Genomic DNA, 20272 nt, shown 5'->3' with positions numbered 1-20272 from the left:
TTCGACTCGCGTCGCGTCGCTTGGATGGGCTATGGGCAATGGGCACATACTACATAGTAACTACGTACAAAGGTAGTAGTACGTAATACGTATTACAGTATGGTACGAGTATGTCGAGGGTCAAAGTTTTTGGGGCATAGGCCTACGTATTACGTATCTCCTTTCGTGCGGCTGCACCATCGGTTCAAATTACCGATTTCGCGTTAAAATTGCATACATTTTGTCTTTCCCTCTCCAAATTTTGGATCCGGCCCTTAAAATTCGAAATTAGATGTTGGCCGAGGTTTTTGTAAGAAAGATACTGTATTACCTACTCGTCGCGTCGAGAGCTTCCGATTTGGAAAAAAGAAAAAAAACAGACAGACAGACAGACACGCATTCTCGTATAGCTATCGTTCGTTGGAATAATTTTTTTTGTTTTTTTTGTTTTGTGTTCATTTAATACGTCTCTAACCTATCGACGAATGAAAATAGTAAAATTTTCAAATTTGCGCCCTCTTTCCTATAGGGAGCAAAATGGTTCAAATTTTCGAAAAACGTCGGGTATCGCCACGAGGGTATTGTCATTACTCATTAGTCTGATTACTCGGCGCGGCGCGGCGCGGTGTCCCCGCATGCCATACCTGTCCCAATACCTATTCCTATACCTAGGTAGACCTAAAGAGTTTTTGGTAGACCAATATTCGTATATCGACTGTTGGGTGCTGGAAAAATTCTGACCACCGCCGCGCCCCCGCCCCCGCCCCCGCCCCCGTCCTGCTTTTGGTATTTTTGACGCGCGCCGCAATAAGGTATTGGTTTAGCCGCGCTGGTACGAGTATTATCGTATGTATAGTTGCGTAGGGTTAGTCGTCGCGTAAATGGTGAAAGTTTATTTTGCTTACTTTTGTACGAGTATAGGTACACGCAGGTATGTACAATTAGCGCCTTCACTTCTGCTCTGCTCGTAGCTGTTAAAGATACACATTATCTAGATTTACGTGGCGGCGGCTAAGCTACAGCTTCCCAAAAAGGCGATGCTTACTCGGTTCAACATACGCACACGCACACGCACACGCACACCTACACCCGAGGCGCAAGAATTTCCCATGTTTCCAAAAATTTCGCCAAGACGCGAATTCAGGCCTTCGCTCGGATCGCCGCGCCGCGCCGCGCCGTTGTCTTTTTTTTCTGAAAAGGGTGAGCCGAGAGAGGAGAGTACGATTACGAGTGCATCGACCAATCGGATTACTCAAGTACAATTCGTAACGCAAAAATTAACGATTCGTCGTTGGCCAACAACTTTTTTCCTCTGCTCCCTCGAAGACACCAAACAGCTCTCGCGCTTCTTACCGATTTACGAGTACTTTTACCTGCTACTACGACGAGTACCTACCCCATTTTCTCATTTTTATTAAAAATACGAATATGTAGTCAAATTCGAATCATTTACCTAGTGAAAACTTTGATTCGAGAAATACGTAATATTGGCAATCAATCAAGGTATAGCCATAGGTAGGGTATCGCGTTTCCATCGGTATCGCAATTCGCTCAGTACCATATCCCCTAGCTTTTCAGCCAGTTTGCGCGAATATTCGCGAATTTCTTGGCCATTCGGAAGACCCGGGCCGATTTTACGTAGGTAGTACGAGTACTACGTAAAAACGTGTTACTACGTACCTACAGAGAGCTTTTAACCAGTACCCTTAAAAAAGTCACGAATTGATATCGTAAGACAAGTTCTAAAATTGAAGCCTGGCAGTTTCTTTTCCCTAGCCCATTTTCACGAAACTTGTTATCGTTCATAAATGTCGCTGACACCGACACCGACACTGGGTAGGTAATTAGGTATTAGGTAAATACGAGTAGAAACACTGGACGTGAAAAAACTAAATTAGCGGTCTTTAATAGGCTCTAAAAACTTTTGTTTGTGCCTCTACCCGTAGTCTCGTACCTATACATACATCATTTTGTAGTCAGCGACCGGAGAAAGTCGGTAAAACAAACCAACCGCGAGCCTTTTTACGAGTACATACTCGTATGTTGTTGCTAATGCGAGTAACTCGAGTACAGTTTAGACTATGATGTGTACTTGATCTTAGGTACCTAGTAGATACCTACCTTACCTACGTGTACGTACGCAGTAAATTAGTACATACGAATAAATAGGTACATAGTTTCACGGGGTGTTATGTAAAACGAAACAAAACAAAAGGATAATACATTTACTTTGGTAGGTACAGGTAGTAGGTACATACGAGTACTACATTACATATTAAATGTAAGAATCGGCGCTTCGTGGCGTCGGCGGCGGTGTAGGATGCAACGCTAACGCCTGCTCGAGCTTGGAATAATTGGGGTTACGCGGAATAGAGGTACCTAGTACCTACTAGGTGCATCGGGATCACGGAGCGGAGGGGGAGGGTACCTCTTTTTGGCCTTGCTCCCGGAGCCGGAGTAAGAGGTAGTTGAAATTTTTCAAGTGGAGCCGGAGGAGGAGCGGAGGCACTTGATAAAAATCCCCGAAGCTGGCATCGACCCCCTCCTTCCGAGATCCCTGATTGAGTTCAACTCTATTAATCTTTAATAAAATCGAATTTTTAAAACAAGAACACGCGGCAATGCGGCATATTATTGGTGAAAAAAACGATCAGTGAAAAAATGATGTGCGCAAAATTTTGAATCGGATCATACTGTAGATAGTGCAGGAGATTTAAGCCAAAAATTAGCCGACCGGGAAAAAATTGTTACAAAAGGTTTTTTTGGCTCAATGTATTATATAAGGTGTCCTAAAAAACATATCCAAAATCCGCTGAAATCCGCGCAGGCGTTCACCCCTTTTTTGAAGCTTTTGGGGACGCCCCCCCCCCCCCTAAAATGAGTTGTGGTAAAAATTGCAAACGAGGTGTCAAAAAGAATTAGAATTTCACGCTGAACACGAATATAACATTTATTTGTCCATATTTTGACTTTTAGTTCGAGTTTAGAGGCTCAAAAGTTGAAAAAATACCATTTTTTGAAATTTTGCCCAAAATTTACCAATTTCAACGGAGTTTTAGGAATAAAACGGCTTTAAATGGTAAATTTGAACGGGAAAATGTTTTATAGAAGGTGGTGGGAGAAGATAAAAGGATACTTGTGTCATATTCAAATTTCAAAGTCAATTGATTATCCAGAGCCATAAATCAAGTGTCAGAAATCGGATAAAATGCGACATTTACTCTCGTTTTTTTTGCTCTAGCCAATTAGCATCACAACCCGCTCTAATTGTCAAAAAACTTCCAATTTAGATTTATTGCAAAATTGACCCCACCATCCCCACCTCTGTGTATGCTCCAAACACCATAAACCTCGAGCAAATACTCAAAGTGGTCAAAACCTGCTCTTATAGTCCTGTTGGGCAATACTATGGAAATAGCACACGAAAAAAAAATTAATAAAAATTACTATTTCAGTACAGTAACCAGATCCCATTCAAAAATAATAGTGATTTTTACTCAGCCAAAAAATACATTTTATCTAGAATTAGGTAAAAATTTATTACTCTCATAGTAAAATTTACTAATCTCATAGTGAAAATCACAATATTTTTGAATGGGATCCGGTTACTGTATGAAATAGTAAAAATTATCCATACTTTTTTTTTCCGTGCAGTACTTACTTACACAAAAAATAGTCCAGGCAGAAATTATTTACACTTAAGACGTTCAGTAAAATCGCAACAAACGTGATACCATTTCGCAAATTTGAATCCAGTCTAACCCTTACTAATAATAGTTGGTTTTTAGGTGGCTAGGTAAGTACTTATTTAAAAATACAAATTATGTAAAAAAAAAATGCATAAATAAAAATTTAACCTCAAAATCGTGAAATTTTCCACATTTTTTCTGCAATGAAAGACATTGGATAATTATACATCACTGTAAGTATTGATGGTAAAATCACACAAAATGAAGTGCCTTACTGTTAAATACGAAAATATAATGAAATTATGAGTCGCCATTACCACTCCTTCCGTTTAAATCAAACTTTTTAGGTACCTATGTACTTATCCATACTTCATGTGATAGAAAGTGAATTGCAGCATCCATCAATTTGACCATGCGGATAACTATAATATGTAGGATACTAAAATCTAATTATGTAGTTATGAATCATCTCTTCACTTCCTTTTGCCACTTTTTCCACAAAATTGTTTACCTATGCACGGATGGCGGGGTCAATTTTGCAATAAATCTAAATTGGAATTTTTTTGACAATTAGAGCGGATTGTGATGCTAATTGGCTAGAGCAAAAAAAACTAGAGTAAATGTCGCATTTTATCCGATTTCTGACACTTGATTTATGGCTCTGGATAATCAATTGACTTTGAAATTTGAATATGACACAAGTATCCTTTTATCTTCCCCCACCACCTTCTATAAAACATTTTCCCGTTTAAATTGACCATTTAAAGCCGTTTTGTTCCTAAAATTCTGTTAAAATTGGTAAATTTTAGGCAAAATTTCAAAAAATGACATTTTTCAACTTTTGAGCCTCTAAACTTGAACTAAAAGTCAAAATATGGAAAAATAAATCTGATATTCGTGTTCAGCGTGAAATTCTAATGCTGTTTGACACCTCGTTTGCAATTTGTACCACAACTCATTTTAGGGGGGGGTGGGGCGTCCCCAAAAGCTTCAAAAAAGGGGTGAACGCTTGCGCGGATTTCAGCGGATTTTGGATATGTTTGGTAACATGCCGAATCTCCTGCACTATAATGATCCGGATCACAACGATCCTGTACACTGTACAGTAGCTTGCAGCTTGTTTCAATTTCCATTTCCATTTCCATTTCCATTTCGATTTCAATTTCGATGCTGAAGCGTTTGAAGCCTTTTCTATACGTATGTGTAGTTCGTACGCGTACGCGTATATTACATTTGTATGTGTTTTGGTTGTGTGTATAGCTATGCCATGGTTTGGGATGGATATCGGCGGTACTTTATCAAAATTGGTATATTTCGAGCCGTACGACGTTTCTCAAGACGAAGCTATTATGGAAATCGAGACGTTGAAAAACATTCGCAGATATTTGACCAAAAATTCGGCTTACGGCAAAACCGGCCACCGAGATATCCATTTGCAAGTAAGCGTAAAAGCGTAAAGCTGCGCTGCACAGCAAAGCGCTGCAATACAGCTAGTACACTACACTCGCGTCATCTCGTACTCGGTCTCGGTCTCGGTCGTGGCTTTTTTTCTAAAAAATTTCTTTTCTTTCTTTTTCGTCGCAGATGGATAATGTTACGGTGTGCGGTAAAAAAGGCGTATTACATTTCATACGCTTCCCTACGGCCGAAATGAGTAATTTTTTGGAGTTGGCCAAGAAGAAAGGTATGGCCAAATTAGTGACGACCGTATGCGCTACCGGAGGCGGAGCCTTCAAATTTGAAGACGCGTTCCGAAGGGTAAGTGGCAGTGCGTGTCGTGCATCGTGCAGCACCCAGCACGTTGCACGTTCAACGTTCAACGTTGCCGTTGGCATTTTCTTCATTTCAGGAAGTGAATATGCGACTGGAGAAATACGACGAATTGGACAGCCTTATCAGAGGGGTGCTTTTTGTCGAATCGAATAACGCGCAAGAATGCTACTATTGGCAAAATCCGACCGACGATGAAACATGCCGCAAAGTCAGTTACGACTTCAGCCGACCGTATCCGTTCATCGTAAGTACCGACCTATCTACCTATACCTAGTTACCTACCCATTCACCCATTCATCCATCAATCCGCTTACCGCAGTCGTGCCAATTGCCAATTTCCAATTGCCAACGCCAAGCGCAAGTTCTCTACTACCCTACCCTACCACACCACTTACCAGCAATGACCGATTTCTGTTTGACTGTTTCTGCGTTGCGTTTCGTTGCGTTTCGTTTCATTCTTTTTTGAGAAACCAAACTATTGACCAAGCTGCGCGCTCGATGAAATCGCGACTTATCCTTTGTAGACGCACGTCCGCGTCTGTATACGCGTAAACATCGTAGGTACTCGTATCGTATACCTAATTTGGCCATGATGTACCTAGTATGCAGCTGGACCTTTGTTTTGATGACCAGCACTGTTGCGGTACGGTCGCGGTACGGGTACGGTTACCTACGTGTACATACGAGTACGAGTACGAGTACGTACATTGTACGCGTATTTTTGTATGTGCTTTGTCGGTGTTGAGCGTTAAGCTCACTCAGACCGGCTAGCGGCTAGCGGCTATCCTGCCTATTTGACTAATTTTTCATGCAAAATCAACAAACAAAAAATTGAACAAGTATCGCGGCGTAGCTCTAGCTGTACTTTTACCACCTAACCTACGAGTACGTAACAGCTAACAAACACAGTAGATCTCGTATACGAGTGTCGAGTATGACTACTGGACTTGACCTGCCCTTGCGCACCAAAAACCTCTACTCGAGTCGTGATTCTTATACGTACTACGTAATACCTATGTAGAAAGAAATCTGTGCCATCGCCATCGCCATCGCCATGCTACCAACCTACCTTAACTTACTGCGTCCGCATCCGAGCGGCGAGTACATCTACGTACATGTACATACCTATTACCTACGCATAATGTATTAGGTAGTGATACCTACTTATCGTTTTTCGTTTACCTCGTGGGTACATATTTATTTGTACTTTGTGTTGCGGTTGTTTTCAGCTCGTCAATATCGGATCCGGCGTTAGTATTTTAGCAGTATACGGACCTAATAATTACAAACGAGTATCCGGTACAAGGTGAGTGCATCGCATCGCATCGCGTCAAATTTGTATTCGTATTTTCTGCGGTGGCGGGGGCGCGGAAATGTGCTACTCGTATTTACCTAACAATACGAGTAGGTAACGAATGAGAATTATTTCGCCACAAAGCGTTTTGAAGAGTGAATGAACTGAAGTAAATGTCGGAAGAATCTACGTTTACGTTGGAGATGAACTAGGACTGACGGCTACCGCCTCCGCCACCCCGCCCCGCCCCGCCCCGCCACATATAGACGCATCTACACGGCGCCTAATAATACCTATCGAGTATCGAGCATCGAGCATACCCGTGGTTGACGCTGACGAGAATTTTGGGTGACAGAATGCGGTTTGGTGTTTGGTGGTGCTGACTGCTGAGACAGAGCCAGAGCCAGAGCCAGCTATGCTCGATGATATTGGACTGTTCGTACCTGTTGCTGATATACCTACTCGTTATAGTTGTTATTATGTACCCCAGCTACGAGTATATCATGTATTATTTGTACCTATACGTTTATGTATACCTATAATTGACTGGGCCATTCCATGCCAAATCGGCGGATTTTTGCGCGAGGGTTCTTCGATTTTTTTTTTTCAAAATCACATCATGTGTAGAGGTCATCAAACGATAAAGAATGACGCAAAACCGGGCATTTTTTCGATTTTTTTTGACGGAGCTGTGGCGCTCCGCTTCAAAGTTTTCCAAAATGGTCGAAAATGGAAAATTTCAGTTGCAAATTGCTCCGGTTGTACGTCGTTTAAAATTTTCAACATGCTTTTCAAATTGTAGTACTCTGAGAGGGTAATCGACGAATGATGTCAAAATCAGCGTTGCGTTGCCACTTTCTAAAACCTAAAAAAATCGATTTAAAAACTTATAATTTAAATACGAGTATAACCACGATGACGATGTTCCCCAGTAAAAATTCTGAAAAAATTCTCAGTTTTAGTCCTTTTAATTTTATGTAGAATAACGTATCAAAAAATTGGACCGGCATTTTTTTCATTTTCGAGAAAAAAAAATCGCAAGTTTTATTTTTATTGCAAAAGTACCATTAAAAACCTAAAAAATGAAAATTTTTGCATTTTTGAAATATTTTACCAATGTGTAGACGAAAATGTGAAAAAAGTCCGCCTCTCCCCAACATTTTTCAACAAATTGACGAGAAATGCCATTTTTCGTGCTATAATTTCATTTTAAGAGTGAAATATATTGAAAAAATTTCGCCGTCGTTGACAAATTGGGGGGGGGAAGGTGGATTTTTTTTCACATATTCGTCTACACCTCTACACATTGGTAAAATATTTCGAAAATGTAAAAATTTTCATTTTTTAGGTTACCGATGGTACTTTAGCAATAAAAATCAAACTTGTAATTTTTTTTTCTCGAAAACGAAAAAAAGTGCCGGTCCAATTTTTTGATATGTTATTCTAAGTACATACGTAAAAAGTCGTAGCAGTCTGCCGCTACGTAAGAGCCAAATTTTTGTGCCAGAAATATTGAGGGCTCTTGAACTGAACGCACTGTTTCCTTCTTATATTCGTGGGGGGACTCTGTCCCCCCTGCGCCCCCCCTTGGGCTTCGCCCAACTCTCTTCTTCCTCCTTCAAAAAATGTGGTAACAAACCTGTCTTGACCCTGAAACAGATCAAATGAGGTTGGAAGGTTCGAACTGGCAAAAGGCACTTCTGGTACATTCTCCCAATGCACTGTGAAAATTTGGACCCTCTAGGTCAATTTGGAGGGGCTGTAGGCTTGGCTAAACGTCAAAATTGTCAAAAAAACCCGTATAATTGATGAAAAACTCCACTTTTTTGACCCTGGAGAGGGGTCTAATGAGGTTGGAAGGTTGAAACCTGCAAAATGCACTTCAGGTACATCCTCCCAATGTACTGTGAAAATTTGGACCCTCTAGGTCAATTTGGAGGGGCTGTAGGCGTGACTAAACGTCAAAAAACACGCAAAAATCCACTTTTTTGACCCTGGAGAGGAGTCAAATGGGGTTGGAAGGTTGAAACCTGCAAAAAGCACTCAAAGGGCACCTTCTCATTGTATGCTGAAAATTTGGACTCCTAAGGTAGATTTTAAGGGTGAGGGGGTCAAAAATAGGGGTCAAATGTGGTTTTTCCCACCTTAATCAGAGTGGGGATGACCTAGGAAACTGAAATTTGGATATGTTGATCACAATGAGAGTACTAACCAATGGTATAATTTTGGACTCTTTTCATCTTTTTGGGGTCATATTATGCCCCTCCAAAAAAATGACCTTTCTGTAAAAATGAGGTTGGAAAGTTTAAACATGCAAAAGGCACTTCGGGTATATCCTCTTATTGTACTGTGAAAATTTGGACCCTCTAGGTTAAGGAACTAAATACCAGGTATGGAAATACGCCATTTTCGGTTATAGATTTCGTAATTTTGACGGTGATGTGATTTTTTCATTTCAGTTGTATAATGAAATGGAATCAAAAAAATGGTGGGAAAATGTTTATTTCGTGTATTAAAATGAATATGAAGTAAAAAAATAACGTAAATTGGCGGTATTATTAATAAATTGAGTCCTTAAAATTTTTTTTCTATAACCAAAGATGGCGTATTTCCATACCTGGTATTTAGTTCCTTATCTAGGTCAATTTGGAGGGGCTGTAGGCTTGGCTAAATGTTGAAATTTTCAAAAAAACAAGTTAAATGGATGAAAAAATCCACTTTTTTGACCCTGGAGAGGGGTCAAATGGGGTTGGAAGGTTGAAACATGCAAAAGGCACTTCGGGTACATCCTCCCAATGTACTGTGAAAATTTGGACCCTCTAGGTCAATTTGGAGGGGCTGTAGGCTTGACTAAACGTCAAAAAACATGCAAAAATCCACTTTTTTGACCCTGGAGAGGGGTCAAATGGGGTTGGAAGGTTGAAACCTGCAAAAAGCACTCAAGGGGCACCCTCTCATTGTATGCTGAAAATTTGGACTCCTAAGGTCAATTTTAGGGGTGAGGGGGTCAAAAATAGGGGTAAAATGTGGTTTTTCTCACTTAAAATGGGGTGGGGATGACTTAGGAAGCTGAAATTTGGATATGTTGATCACAATGGAGGTGTTGACCTATGGTATGATTTTGGACCTTTTTCGTTCATTTGGGGCCATATTATGCCCCTCCAAAAAAATGACCTTTCTGTAATTTTGAACTTTGACCCTCCCCACTGCAGGGGTCAACTCTAGCTCCCAAAAGAACCCTATTCTCCAAGTTTTATCCCATTTCATTCATTAGAACGTCTCTTGATTTAAAAAGTAAAAAATTCAAGTTTTGGTGAAACTTCTATATAAATAAATAAATATTTATATAAATATTCTAGGGGGCAAACTCGTAACCTTTTTCTTGATTAAACAGCAAACTCATAACGTTTTGACAAACTCGTAACCTTTTTAGGACGTGACTTTTCGATGAGGTGCCATATGAATCTACAAAGTGTGGGGAGTCTACTGGCAAAGTTTGAGCAGGGACGTGAGATTGCTGTTTATACACTTTCACATTTTACTCAATTTTCAAATGAGTACATAGCCAAATTAATATGTACCAGAACATCAGGAAAAGGTGCTTATTGCCAAGAATGCCAAAAATCATTTTTTAAGTTCTGTTTGGTGATTCTGGTGGTTGAAGGTCTCCTCTTTCACGTCGCGTGGTCAAAAATCGTCTAAAATAAATTTTTGACTGCTCAATTTTAATTTAGAGTTGATTATACAGGTCCGAATTTTCGTGTTTTTCAGTCTAAACAGTGATTTTATTGGAAAAGTATGCATCCTAGGAAAAAAATGCAATGAAGGAAATTGTAGAGAATAAAATTTTCTTTCTGCTCAGAGCTGGTTATTTTTCTGTGGGATGCTTTGTTGAAAAGCTATTTGCGAAAAACAGAGACGTATGGGACTTTTAAAAAAAAGCTTTTCTGAAAAATTGATGTTTCGGCAATGAGATACCTCTCCACAGGTCACCCAAAAATCACGTTAACGAATATAACGCGGCCTAACATCGAGTACTATCAGGCCTATGGGGTGACGCGTCGAGCGCATGCACAGCAACGAAGTTATAGAGGGGTCTTGAGATTGCTGTTTATACAAAACGTTACGAGTTTACCTGTATGCGGCTATATATAAATAGATATGCAAACGGTACCTCTACGTCACCTTTTATATACTCACGCGTTCTCTTTGTCACCGAATTCGGTGACGGAGGCGTTTTGCCGGTGACGAAGACGTTTCCCTGTGTATAACAAGTTCAAACGGTTTGTTTTCCCCTGAAACGTAAAAGGGCAAAACTTTGTCCGGTGACGAAAAGGTCATGTATACACCTACTGTATACAGATTTTAAAAATTTTTTTCCATCAACACAGACATACCCTCGACGTCACCGTATATAAACAGTACCTTTTGGTCACCGCTTTTTAAATGCTTCCAGTTGTGTTATATTTTCGTATTCGTAGCCAGCGCAGTTGCAGTCTATTAGGCAAGGCAGCAGGTGACAATTTGGTATAGTCAATATCTTTTTAAATACACAAGGTCACGGAAGAGATCAGTTTATAGTCGGAGGCAAATTGGTACCATTCTCGTAAATTTTTTTTGTATAAGCTTAAAGCATGTAAATCAAGTGGGGAAAAGAGTATAATCACTATTACAACTGTGCTGGTTAAGAATATGCTATAAATACACCGCCGGAGGCGTTTTAAAGCCTGGTGACGAAAAGGTACTGTTTATGTACGGTGACGTCGAGGATACTTAGGTCCATTATATATATATATACTGTCTTATAGTACATTGCGAGATCCGACATATACACAGGCATTGCGAGATCCACCCCAAAAAATTTCGAAAAATGCTAAAAACTCAAATAATAACCCTACAACTTCGTTCGAACGCATGTTCCAGTGTGTAAACAGTGCCTTTCTATGCATTACCGCCATCAATTTCGCGATCCGCATAAACCGAGATCCACCAATGGCCTAAACCTGATTTGGGGGTGGATCTCGCAAGATGCGTCGTTTATCTATTTTCAAAAATTGTATATAAGTATATGAATAGTAGGCAAAACGAGATCCGGCTGAAAATGTGTGTACAGGGTCCCCCAGATCTCACGAGTACCATGGCATATGAGAGAACTTGCGAGATCCGGCAAAAGGATCTCAGGATCTCGCAATGCCCGATTTTATATAAAACGGATCTCGTAATGTATGGTTTTTACATGTATATATATAAAAACTGACACACCGGGAATCGTCTAGTTTGAGCTCAAAACGTCGAGAACTATCAAAATTTTTCATCCCGGACCTTTTTATCCAAAGTTGGGCCTACCGCAATAGCCATCATTTTTTACAAAAATTTGGCTAAAAAGGACTAAAACTGAGAATTTTTCAGAATTTTTACTGGGGAACATCGTCATTGTGGTTATATTTAAATCGATTTTTTTAGGTTTTAGAAAGTGGCAACGCTGATTTCGACATCATTCGTCGATTACCTCGATTACCCTCTCAAAGTACTTACTACAATTTGAAAAAAAAAGTTGAAAATTTTAAACGACGTACAACCGGAGCAACTTGCAACTGAAATTTTCCATTTTCGACCATTTTGAAAAACTTTGAATCGGCGCCGCAACTCCGTCAAAAAAAATCGAAAAAGTGTCCGGTTTGCGTCATTCCGCATTCGTCATTGTTTGATGGCCTCTGCACGTGATCTGATTTTGAAAAAAATCGAAGAACGGAAGAACCCTCGTGCAAAAATCCGCCGATTTGGCATGGAATGAGCCGCTAGCTAATAGCTGTGTACGTGTATTGTATTACGTGCGCTTGTTACAGTTTGGGCGGCGGAACGTTCTTGGGCTTGTGCGGATTATTAACAGGTTGCGGTAGTTTCGAAGAAGCTATCGAATTGGCTGCCGGCGGCGATAATAAAAAAGTCGATAAATTGGTACGCGATATTTACGGCGGTACTTACGAGCGATTCGGATTGTCGGGCGATTTAGTCGCTTCCAGGTTTGTTGTTCTTTTTCTTCTTCTGCTGCTGCTGCTGCTGCTGCGTCACCGAGTCGCTCGCGTCGTGTAAATGTTTAATTTTGCCTTTTTGCATCGCACGTCGCAGTTTCGGCCAAATGATCACGAAAGAAAAGCGAGATTCAGTCACGAAAGAAGATTTAGCTCGAGCTACTTTGGTTACCATCACCAACAATATCGGCTCTATCGCTAGAATGAGCGCCGTCAACGAAAAAATCAATCGGGTACGTTAATTTTACAGCGCATTATACCGCCGCGCGCCGCCCGTAGAGAGTAGTTGGTTTCAAATACTCGTACTAAGGAGGTATGGAAATACGCAATTTTCGGTTATAGACTTGGTAGTTTTGACGGCGATGTGATTTTTTCATTTCAGTCTTATAATGAAATGGAATCAAAAAACTGGTGGAAAAATGTTCATTTTGCGTATTGAAATAAGTACGTACGATGTAAAAAAAAATAAGGTAAATCGAGTCCTTTAAAATTTCTTTCTACAACCAAAAATGGAGTATTTCCATATCTGGGGTCGTGTACTACGCGTACCCGTATATGCCGTGTGATTGGTGGATGGATTGCGACTTGCGTCATCACTCCAGAACCAGGCCAAATCAACAACCAATTACGCGGCCGGCGACTGTGTTATTGTTATTGACATTTTGACTTTGACGGCAGATCTTCGATATGTTAATGTTACCGAGCACGTTGTTGTTTTTTACTTTTCATCGCATTTCATTTTATTACCGGTATTTTTTTTGGGGGGGGGGGGGGGGGGACGCGGCGCGGCGGACAGCGGAAACCGCGAGGTACACCGAGCACCGCTATTGGGTGTTTCTGTTGTACTCGTACCTCGTATGAATTTTGCAAATTTTTCGATTGCACCAGATGCGGTGCGGCGCGGCGCGTTATTCGAGCATATTTTGCCGCAGTGATTCGCCAACGTCTAGACGCGCATCGTAATTTGTAACCGTCGCATTTTTATTTGCATTTTGTGGCGTTGCGCCGAGCCGAGCCGCGCCGCGCCGCTAGTCTCCTCGGATGATCGATTCTCGGCATTGATCAGCGTCGGCGTCAGCGTGAAAGTTGCCTGTTGTCAGTACGACAAAATACGACTAACGGGTAATGGGTAAATAATGGTCGAGTACCTCGGTGTAAAAATTCCGTACTTGCGAGTGCGGCCGATACTTTCGTCCATTCGTACGTCTACGTCTACGTATCTGCTTAGGTATAGGTATAGGTAGGTATTGAGAAAAATTAGCCCTACGCTTCTTCCTTCGCTATCGACTTATCAAGTCGCCGCGTCGCGGCCGGTCGCCCAAAATACAAACATCTTCGATATAGGCGGATTTCGTCGCAACTCGACTCGAGAGTATGGTCGCATTCGGCTTTTGATTATTCGTCGCTTTCGCTGGGTCCGGTACCATACATGGGTTTTGGTACTACGAGACAGGGTTCCCAAAAATATCGCGAATCCCTGAAAACAGTTTTCTGCTCAATGTTTCAGTTGATCACAGTCACACCGAATGATAAGAGTAATAATGATAGCGCATGATTGGTGGTTAGACTAAGGTGATAACATATAGCGCACCAATCGTACGCATCTACATACTCGTATTAAATCGTTCACGTTGCCAACCTACGCGAGTACGCGTATACGAGTATTTTTAATGAAAAACTTTCTTCTGGGAGTGGGTTCACGATATTTCTGGGCAGTGGGCAGTTGGGCATCCTGTATATGTGTCGTGGAATTACCTACCTACTGTACGCCCGCCCAACGTAAACGGGAGACTGGCTAACCGTGCGACCTTATGTTTGTAGGTTGTATTCGTTGGAAATTTTCTCAGAGTTAACGAAATATCTATGAAGTTGTTAGCTTACGCTATGGATTATTGGTCGGCTGGAACGTTGAAAGCGCTTTTCTTGGAACACGAAGTAAGTTTGTTGTTGAACTGTGCGATTTTTCAGTCGATAAGAATGGTCGAATCGTCGAATACCTCACCCACTGCTTATTAGTTATTGGGCTACTAACTATACGTAGACGTACCTAACGACTGCCGTGGCCGTAAAACTTACTCGTACCCGCTACCTAGTACCTTAGTACCTACAGTGTGCTCGCAGTAATCAGTAATTCCCCCCCCCCTCCTCCCCATTTTTGTGTGAAAGGTCTACATACTCGTCGTACATTAGCAACATAGAATACCTAGACCAAATCACCGTAACCGTAACCGTTACACACTACGATCGACTTGCATACCCATACATTGTACGAGTATATATACCCAATACACATACATATAAGTTCTGTTCGTCTGAAACACACTTTCTGCACCTGGTGTGCATTTGCCCATTTGGTGTGTTGGTGTACACTGTACACTGTGCACTGTACACAGTCAATAGGAAATAGACGTACTGAACACGCTTTGCTAAGAAATGAATTTGGTGCACTCGACAGTTCAACACTCCATCGCCCGCGCCATAGCCACCAAAAATTTAAAAATCTCCTTCGAAAGTTAATTCCCAATTATTAAAAACAATAATATGTAGAGTAGATGTGTACATTACATATGAAGGGTGACTTTCCAAAACGCACTAAGTCCAAAAACCGGTTTTTTCAGAAATCGTAAAAAAATGCGGATGCGAAGTACTGTGAATTCTCCATCACCAATGATGATAAAGTTGCCTATTCGAGGTGTTTAGGCATCGGTCTCTTTTAAAATCCGGAGTTACCTAACCATATTTTTGACGTACGGAGTTCAGGGGTGCTAACCGTAACCGCAAAAAACCGAAAACCGTAACCGAAACCCAAACAAGAACCTAATTTTAGCCATTTTCAAACCCTAACTGAAAACAAAAACCGAAATTTCATAAGTTTTTTAAAAACCCTAAAAAACCATAACAATATTAATGAAGCAGAGTGAGTGAAACCGAAACCTAAACCGATATAATTTATTTCGGTTTTTTTCGGTTTTTGGTTTGGGTTTTTTCAGTTTTTTCAATTTTATTGGGGGGATTTTTTCACATTTTCGACTTTTGAGACTCGAAATCCGGGGAAATTGATAAATTTAATGAACCTATCAAATTGGGTCCTTGGCTGTTGTTGTTGACATGTTGCTTTTTGGGTTGTTAAATCGCTTTGTGTTTTGAGATTGAGAAATTTTGAAGAAATTTTTAAAAAATACGTAAACCGAAAAAAACCGAAAACCGAAACCAAAACCGAAATTTTTGTAAATAAAACCGAAACCCAAACTGAAACTGAAATTTTGAATTTTAAAACCAAAACCGAAACAAAAACCGAAAAATGTCAACGAAAAAATTGGAGTGAAACCGTAACCTTAATAAAAATAATTAAGGTTAGCACCCCTGACGGAGTTGTGAAATGTTGAACACTGGATTTAGTGCGTTTTGGAAAATCATGGATTTAGTGCATTTTGGAAAACCAATCAAGTTCAAAAAGTTACAAAATGTCTTTAACAAATTTCATTAAATGAAATATTTTGTAACTTTTTGAACTTGATTGATTTTCCAAAGTGCACTAAATCCATGATTTTCCAAAATGCACTAAATCCATGATTTTCCAAAACGCACTAAATCCACAAAACAGGATAATTATTATCTGTTTTGTGGATTTAGTGCGTTTTGGAAAATCATTTTTTTTTACCGGCACTTTTAGGCTTTCAAAGTAGGCATGAAACGGCAGCTTTTTGCAATTTTTATCACTTGGAGTGATAGGTCACATGTTTTACTACCAGATGGCGCACCTAACTCATTTTTGTCAAAAATGGACTTAGTGCGTTTTGGAAAGTCACCCTTCATATGTATATGTACATAGGTACCTAACTGTTCATCGTCGTAGCATCTCGATCTCCTCGCATAAAAATTGGCTTTTTAAACAAATTCCTGGCGCGTGTGTGTGTATGTAGTTACAGTGTACAGTGTACAGTGTACACCCTCTCTAGATATGTGTACACCGACGAGCGATAGAGCACACTGAACAGAGTTGTACTTACTCGTATGTATTTGTACGTCTACGTAGGTATTTTCAACTCGAGCTGAGAAATGGTTTAGCGGTGCTCGCTACTTGTCTATGTCTACACTCTACAGACTATACATACATATAGACAATACTCGTAGACATACGTAGACGTACATTTGTAGGTAGTAGGTCTAGGTAGTATCGTATCTGCCAATGCCATCCGATGTTTATTCCATTATTCGATAGTACGAGTACCTATCGTTAACCTAGCTGTACGCACGAAAATGTTGATCTTCTTTACGTTCGCAGGGCTATTTCGGAGCTGTTGGCTGTTTAATTTCGTTCAACGACGCGATTAGTTGAAGGTAAGGTCGATTGGATACGCCATCGCCAGCGCCACCGCCTCCGAAGACTGGACATACGCAAACGCATATCAACTATCAACTATGTAGATACTGAACTCGTACCCCGTACCCGTAACATGTTTGGGGTACTTACTCGTATCTACTCTACATTACGTACTATATGTGTAGTATTACTGGCGACTGGACACTGGACACTGGACACGCTCATCTTACTTACCTACGTCGATTACGATTTTATCATCGTATACATATATTAGTATATATTGCAACATCGCATCATATCACCTACCTATACCTACCTACGCTACTTATTCGGCGCGGCGGTTCATCTACATTTACTACTCCGTACTCTTAATTTAGGTAGGTTGGAGGTTGGAGTACGTTTACGGTTTACGTATATCGTGGTTAGCAGTTACTCGTACATTACACGTAGGTAAGGTACCACTACCAACCGTAATCTACATATCTATAATCTACGTACAAATATATTTTATGTATCGCATCGGTCTATCGGTCTAATCTACGAGTACCTACGTACGTCTACGTACGAGTAGATTACTTCTGGTACTTTACTTTACTTACTACCTAGTACCTCTACCTACCTGAGGTCATTGGCGAGTTCCTTTCGTATTATGTATTATGTATCTGTATTTGTATTTGTATTTTTATTTTAACTGAAACATGGTACTGTACCTAGACCTATCTCGACGAATGCCGAGTTGTGGTCGCTTTGCGTCTACTTGTTCGCATAGGTAGTCGTGCGAGCGTTGACATTTTGTGTCTATTTGTGCGAATCGAGTCGAGTCGAGTCGAGTCGCGTCGAGTATTTCTCAACGTTAGCGCGGTGCAGGGGCAGCGTATCGAGAAAAGTACATATGTACTTCTTCCTACATATATGCGGGCTGAAAAATGGCTTACTACGTCGTCTCACCTGCTGTTTAGTGTTTTGCATTCGTTAGTAATGTAAGTACTCGCACAATTACGAAGTAGTGCGCCGCGCCGCGCCGCGCTGTTGCGATTCTACTCGTACCTGAAATCACAATCAGTCCGCTACTACGCTAGTTACTTTCGTTCTTTAGTAGGTAGGTAGGTCTAGGTACCGTACAAATACGAGTACATATTTTGTTGTCGTCATTTTCAAACGTCGCGCCGATGTGTATGTCATTTCCACAATTAGGTATTTGTTCTGCGATCAAAACATCGTACAAAAATTTTAAACCTGTCGTTTTTTACGTAGGTTCGGTAGGTTATACGTATTTTGTAAAATTTTACTCGCGCCGTATTTGTGTGATTTTGTAAATGTTCAAAGTGGGGTAAGGGCAACATTATTTTCATTTCTAAAAGAAAGAAAACGTGCCGTCTTCGATAGGTATACGATACGAGTACGGCGATAAGTACCTATACCTATTCGGCTATTCGTATTGTTTATGCGAGTATGTAGATGTACATATTTTCAACGGGGTGCGGTGCGGTGCGGTGCGACGCGACGTATTCATATACGAAGCTGAGCAGCTACGGAGCTATTGAGGCACCTGTACCTGGACCTACCTACCTACCTACCTATTTTCTATGTGCAGTTGTGTTTGCGTTTGCGTTGCGCCGTTGCTTCGCCTCGATGCAACGATAAGATACGTACCCGTACCTTATCCAAGGCGTGAGATGAGATCGTCGGTGGTAAAGCTATTATGTCGCTTCGTATTCGGTTTCGGTAGGTGCCATGTCAGATGGTTGGTAGAGATACAGGTTGTCATCTTTCACGATTTGTACTACACCAACACTACACCTAGTTACGTAAAAAAGAAAATCTTCAAAGTATTGTGCAGAAATCGAGTTGCATTGTACTTCGTTTTGCGAAAGTAGCCGGTAGCTCGCGATGCTCGAATACTACGTACTGTACTAATATGTTAGCAGATGCACCATGTGTATGTGTATGTCTGTGACGTGTACCTCCACCGCACCTACTGTGTATCATATGTGATGTGGTGTACACTGTACACTGTACAGGGTGGACAGAAATATCGCGAACCCCTAAAAAAGTTTTCTGCTTAATATGTGTATTTCGGTTGGTCACAGTGAATGATACGAATAATACCTACCTAATGATAGCGTATGATTGGTTGTTGGACTGAGAGTGAGATGATAACTTTCCACCAACCATGCGCATCTATTTAGTATTTAGTATTTAACCGTTCACGTTGTCAACCTATATTTATGTATTTAATTTAATTAATGAAAAACACTTTTTCCGAGGCTCACGATATTTCTGTCCACCCTGTATTATACATACCTATGTATACTGTATAGGTAGAGCTAGAGGTACGTCTACGTTCGTCGTTCACCTACAACTACTGTAAATGTACAGGGTGCCCAGAAATATCGAGCACCCGGCTAAGAAAGTTTTTCATTAAAAATATACGCGTAGGTTGGCAACGTGAAATAGATGCATATGGTTGGTGGAATGTTATCTCTCCAGTCCAACAACCAATCATGCGCTATCATTATTACGCGTATCATTCACCGTGACCAACCAAAGTATTTTAGTAGAAAACTTTCTTAGGGGTGCTCGATATTTCTGGGCACCCTGTACCTCTCAACCTACACTGTAAAGTATAAACACCTAGCTGACTACCTGAGTAATCGTGAGCGAGTGCCTAGTTGATTATTATGTTAGGTACCTGTATTCTTATTAATTATGTACCTGTTATCATCAATTATTCTTGATGTTCGTGTTGTTGTTATCGTTGGTGTTATTATAATATTTATTATTATTATTATTATTATTAGGTACTACTATTATTAGTATTATGTATTATTTTCGTTTATTTTACTGTTGTTGCCGTCGTTATTATGATTATTATTATTATTATTGTTGTTGTTGTTATTGTTGTTTTTGTTTTTTTAAATTGAAAATACGCCGTAAGCATCGCCATTTCGGGCGCATGCTTAAACAATCGTATTCGTCGAGTTGTTGTCATTCCACGACTATTAAAATATATGATATGTACCTATACCTACGTCTTACTTCTTACGTGTACCTACATAGGTCGTGTACCCGTACCCGTACCCGTACCCGTACCCGTACCCGGTGTACCTAGTACCTAGTACCTAGTACATACCTGGCCTCGATTGGTGTGCAAAACTGCAAAAAATACGATAGCCGCCAA

The 20272-nt window shown here is 40.6% G+C and overlaps 1 protein-coding gene across 8 annotated transcripts in view; it reads left to right on the top strand.

The window, feature by feature from the left end:
* The window catches only part of fbl (pantothenate kinase 3 fbl), a 34928-nt gene extending 14810 nt beyond the window's left edge, over positions 1-20118 (top strand). For 6 of the 8 annotated variants that reach the window (XM_065354610.1, XM_065354613.1, XM_065354611.1 and 3 more), the window contains 8 exons: positions 4929-5107; positions 5253-5426; positions 5518-5685; positions 6671-6747; positions 12582-12758; positions 12865-13000; positions 14589-14702; positions 17053-20118. In XM_065354610.1, the coding sequence (XP_065210682.1) occupies positions 4929-5107; positions 5253-5426; positions 5518-5685; positions 6671-6747; positions 12582-12758; positions 12865-13000; positions 14589-14702; positions 17053-17106 (1079 nt within the window). In that variant the 3' untranslated portion in view covers positions 17107-20118. The remainder of the gene's footprint in view (positions 1-4928; positions 5108-5252; positions 5427-5517; positions 5686-6670; positions 6748-12581; positions 12759-12864; positions 13001-14588; positions 14703-17052) is intronic. The other 2 variants (XR_010557485.1, XM_065354615.1) reach the window with 2 other exon arrangements.
* Positions 20119-20272: the final 154 nt, after the last annotated feature.

The sequence above is a fragment of the Planococcus citri genome, chromosome 3 (assembly GCF_950023065.1).
Source record: "Planococcus citri chromosome 3, ihPlaCitr1.1, whole genome shotgun sequence".
NCBI lineage: Eukaryota > Metazoa > Arthropoda > Insecta > Hemiptera > Pseudococcidae > Planococcus > Planococcus citri.
The sequence above is the reverse complement of the archived record's forward strand: the minus strand, read 5'-3'. Positions and strand labels throughout refer to the sequence as shown.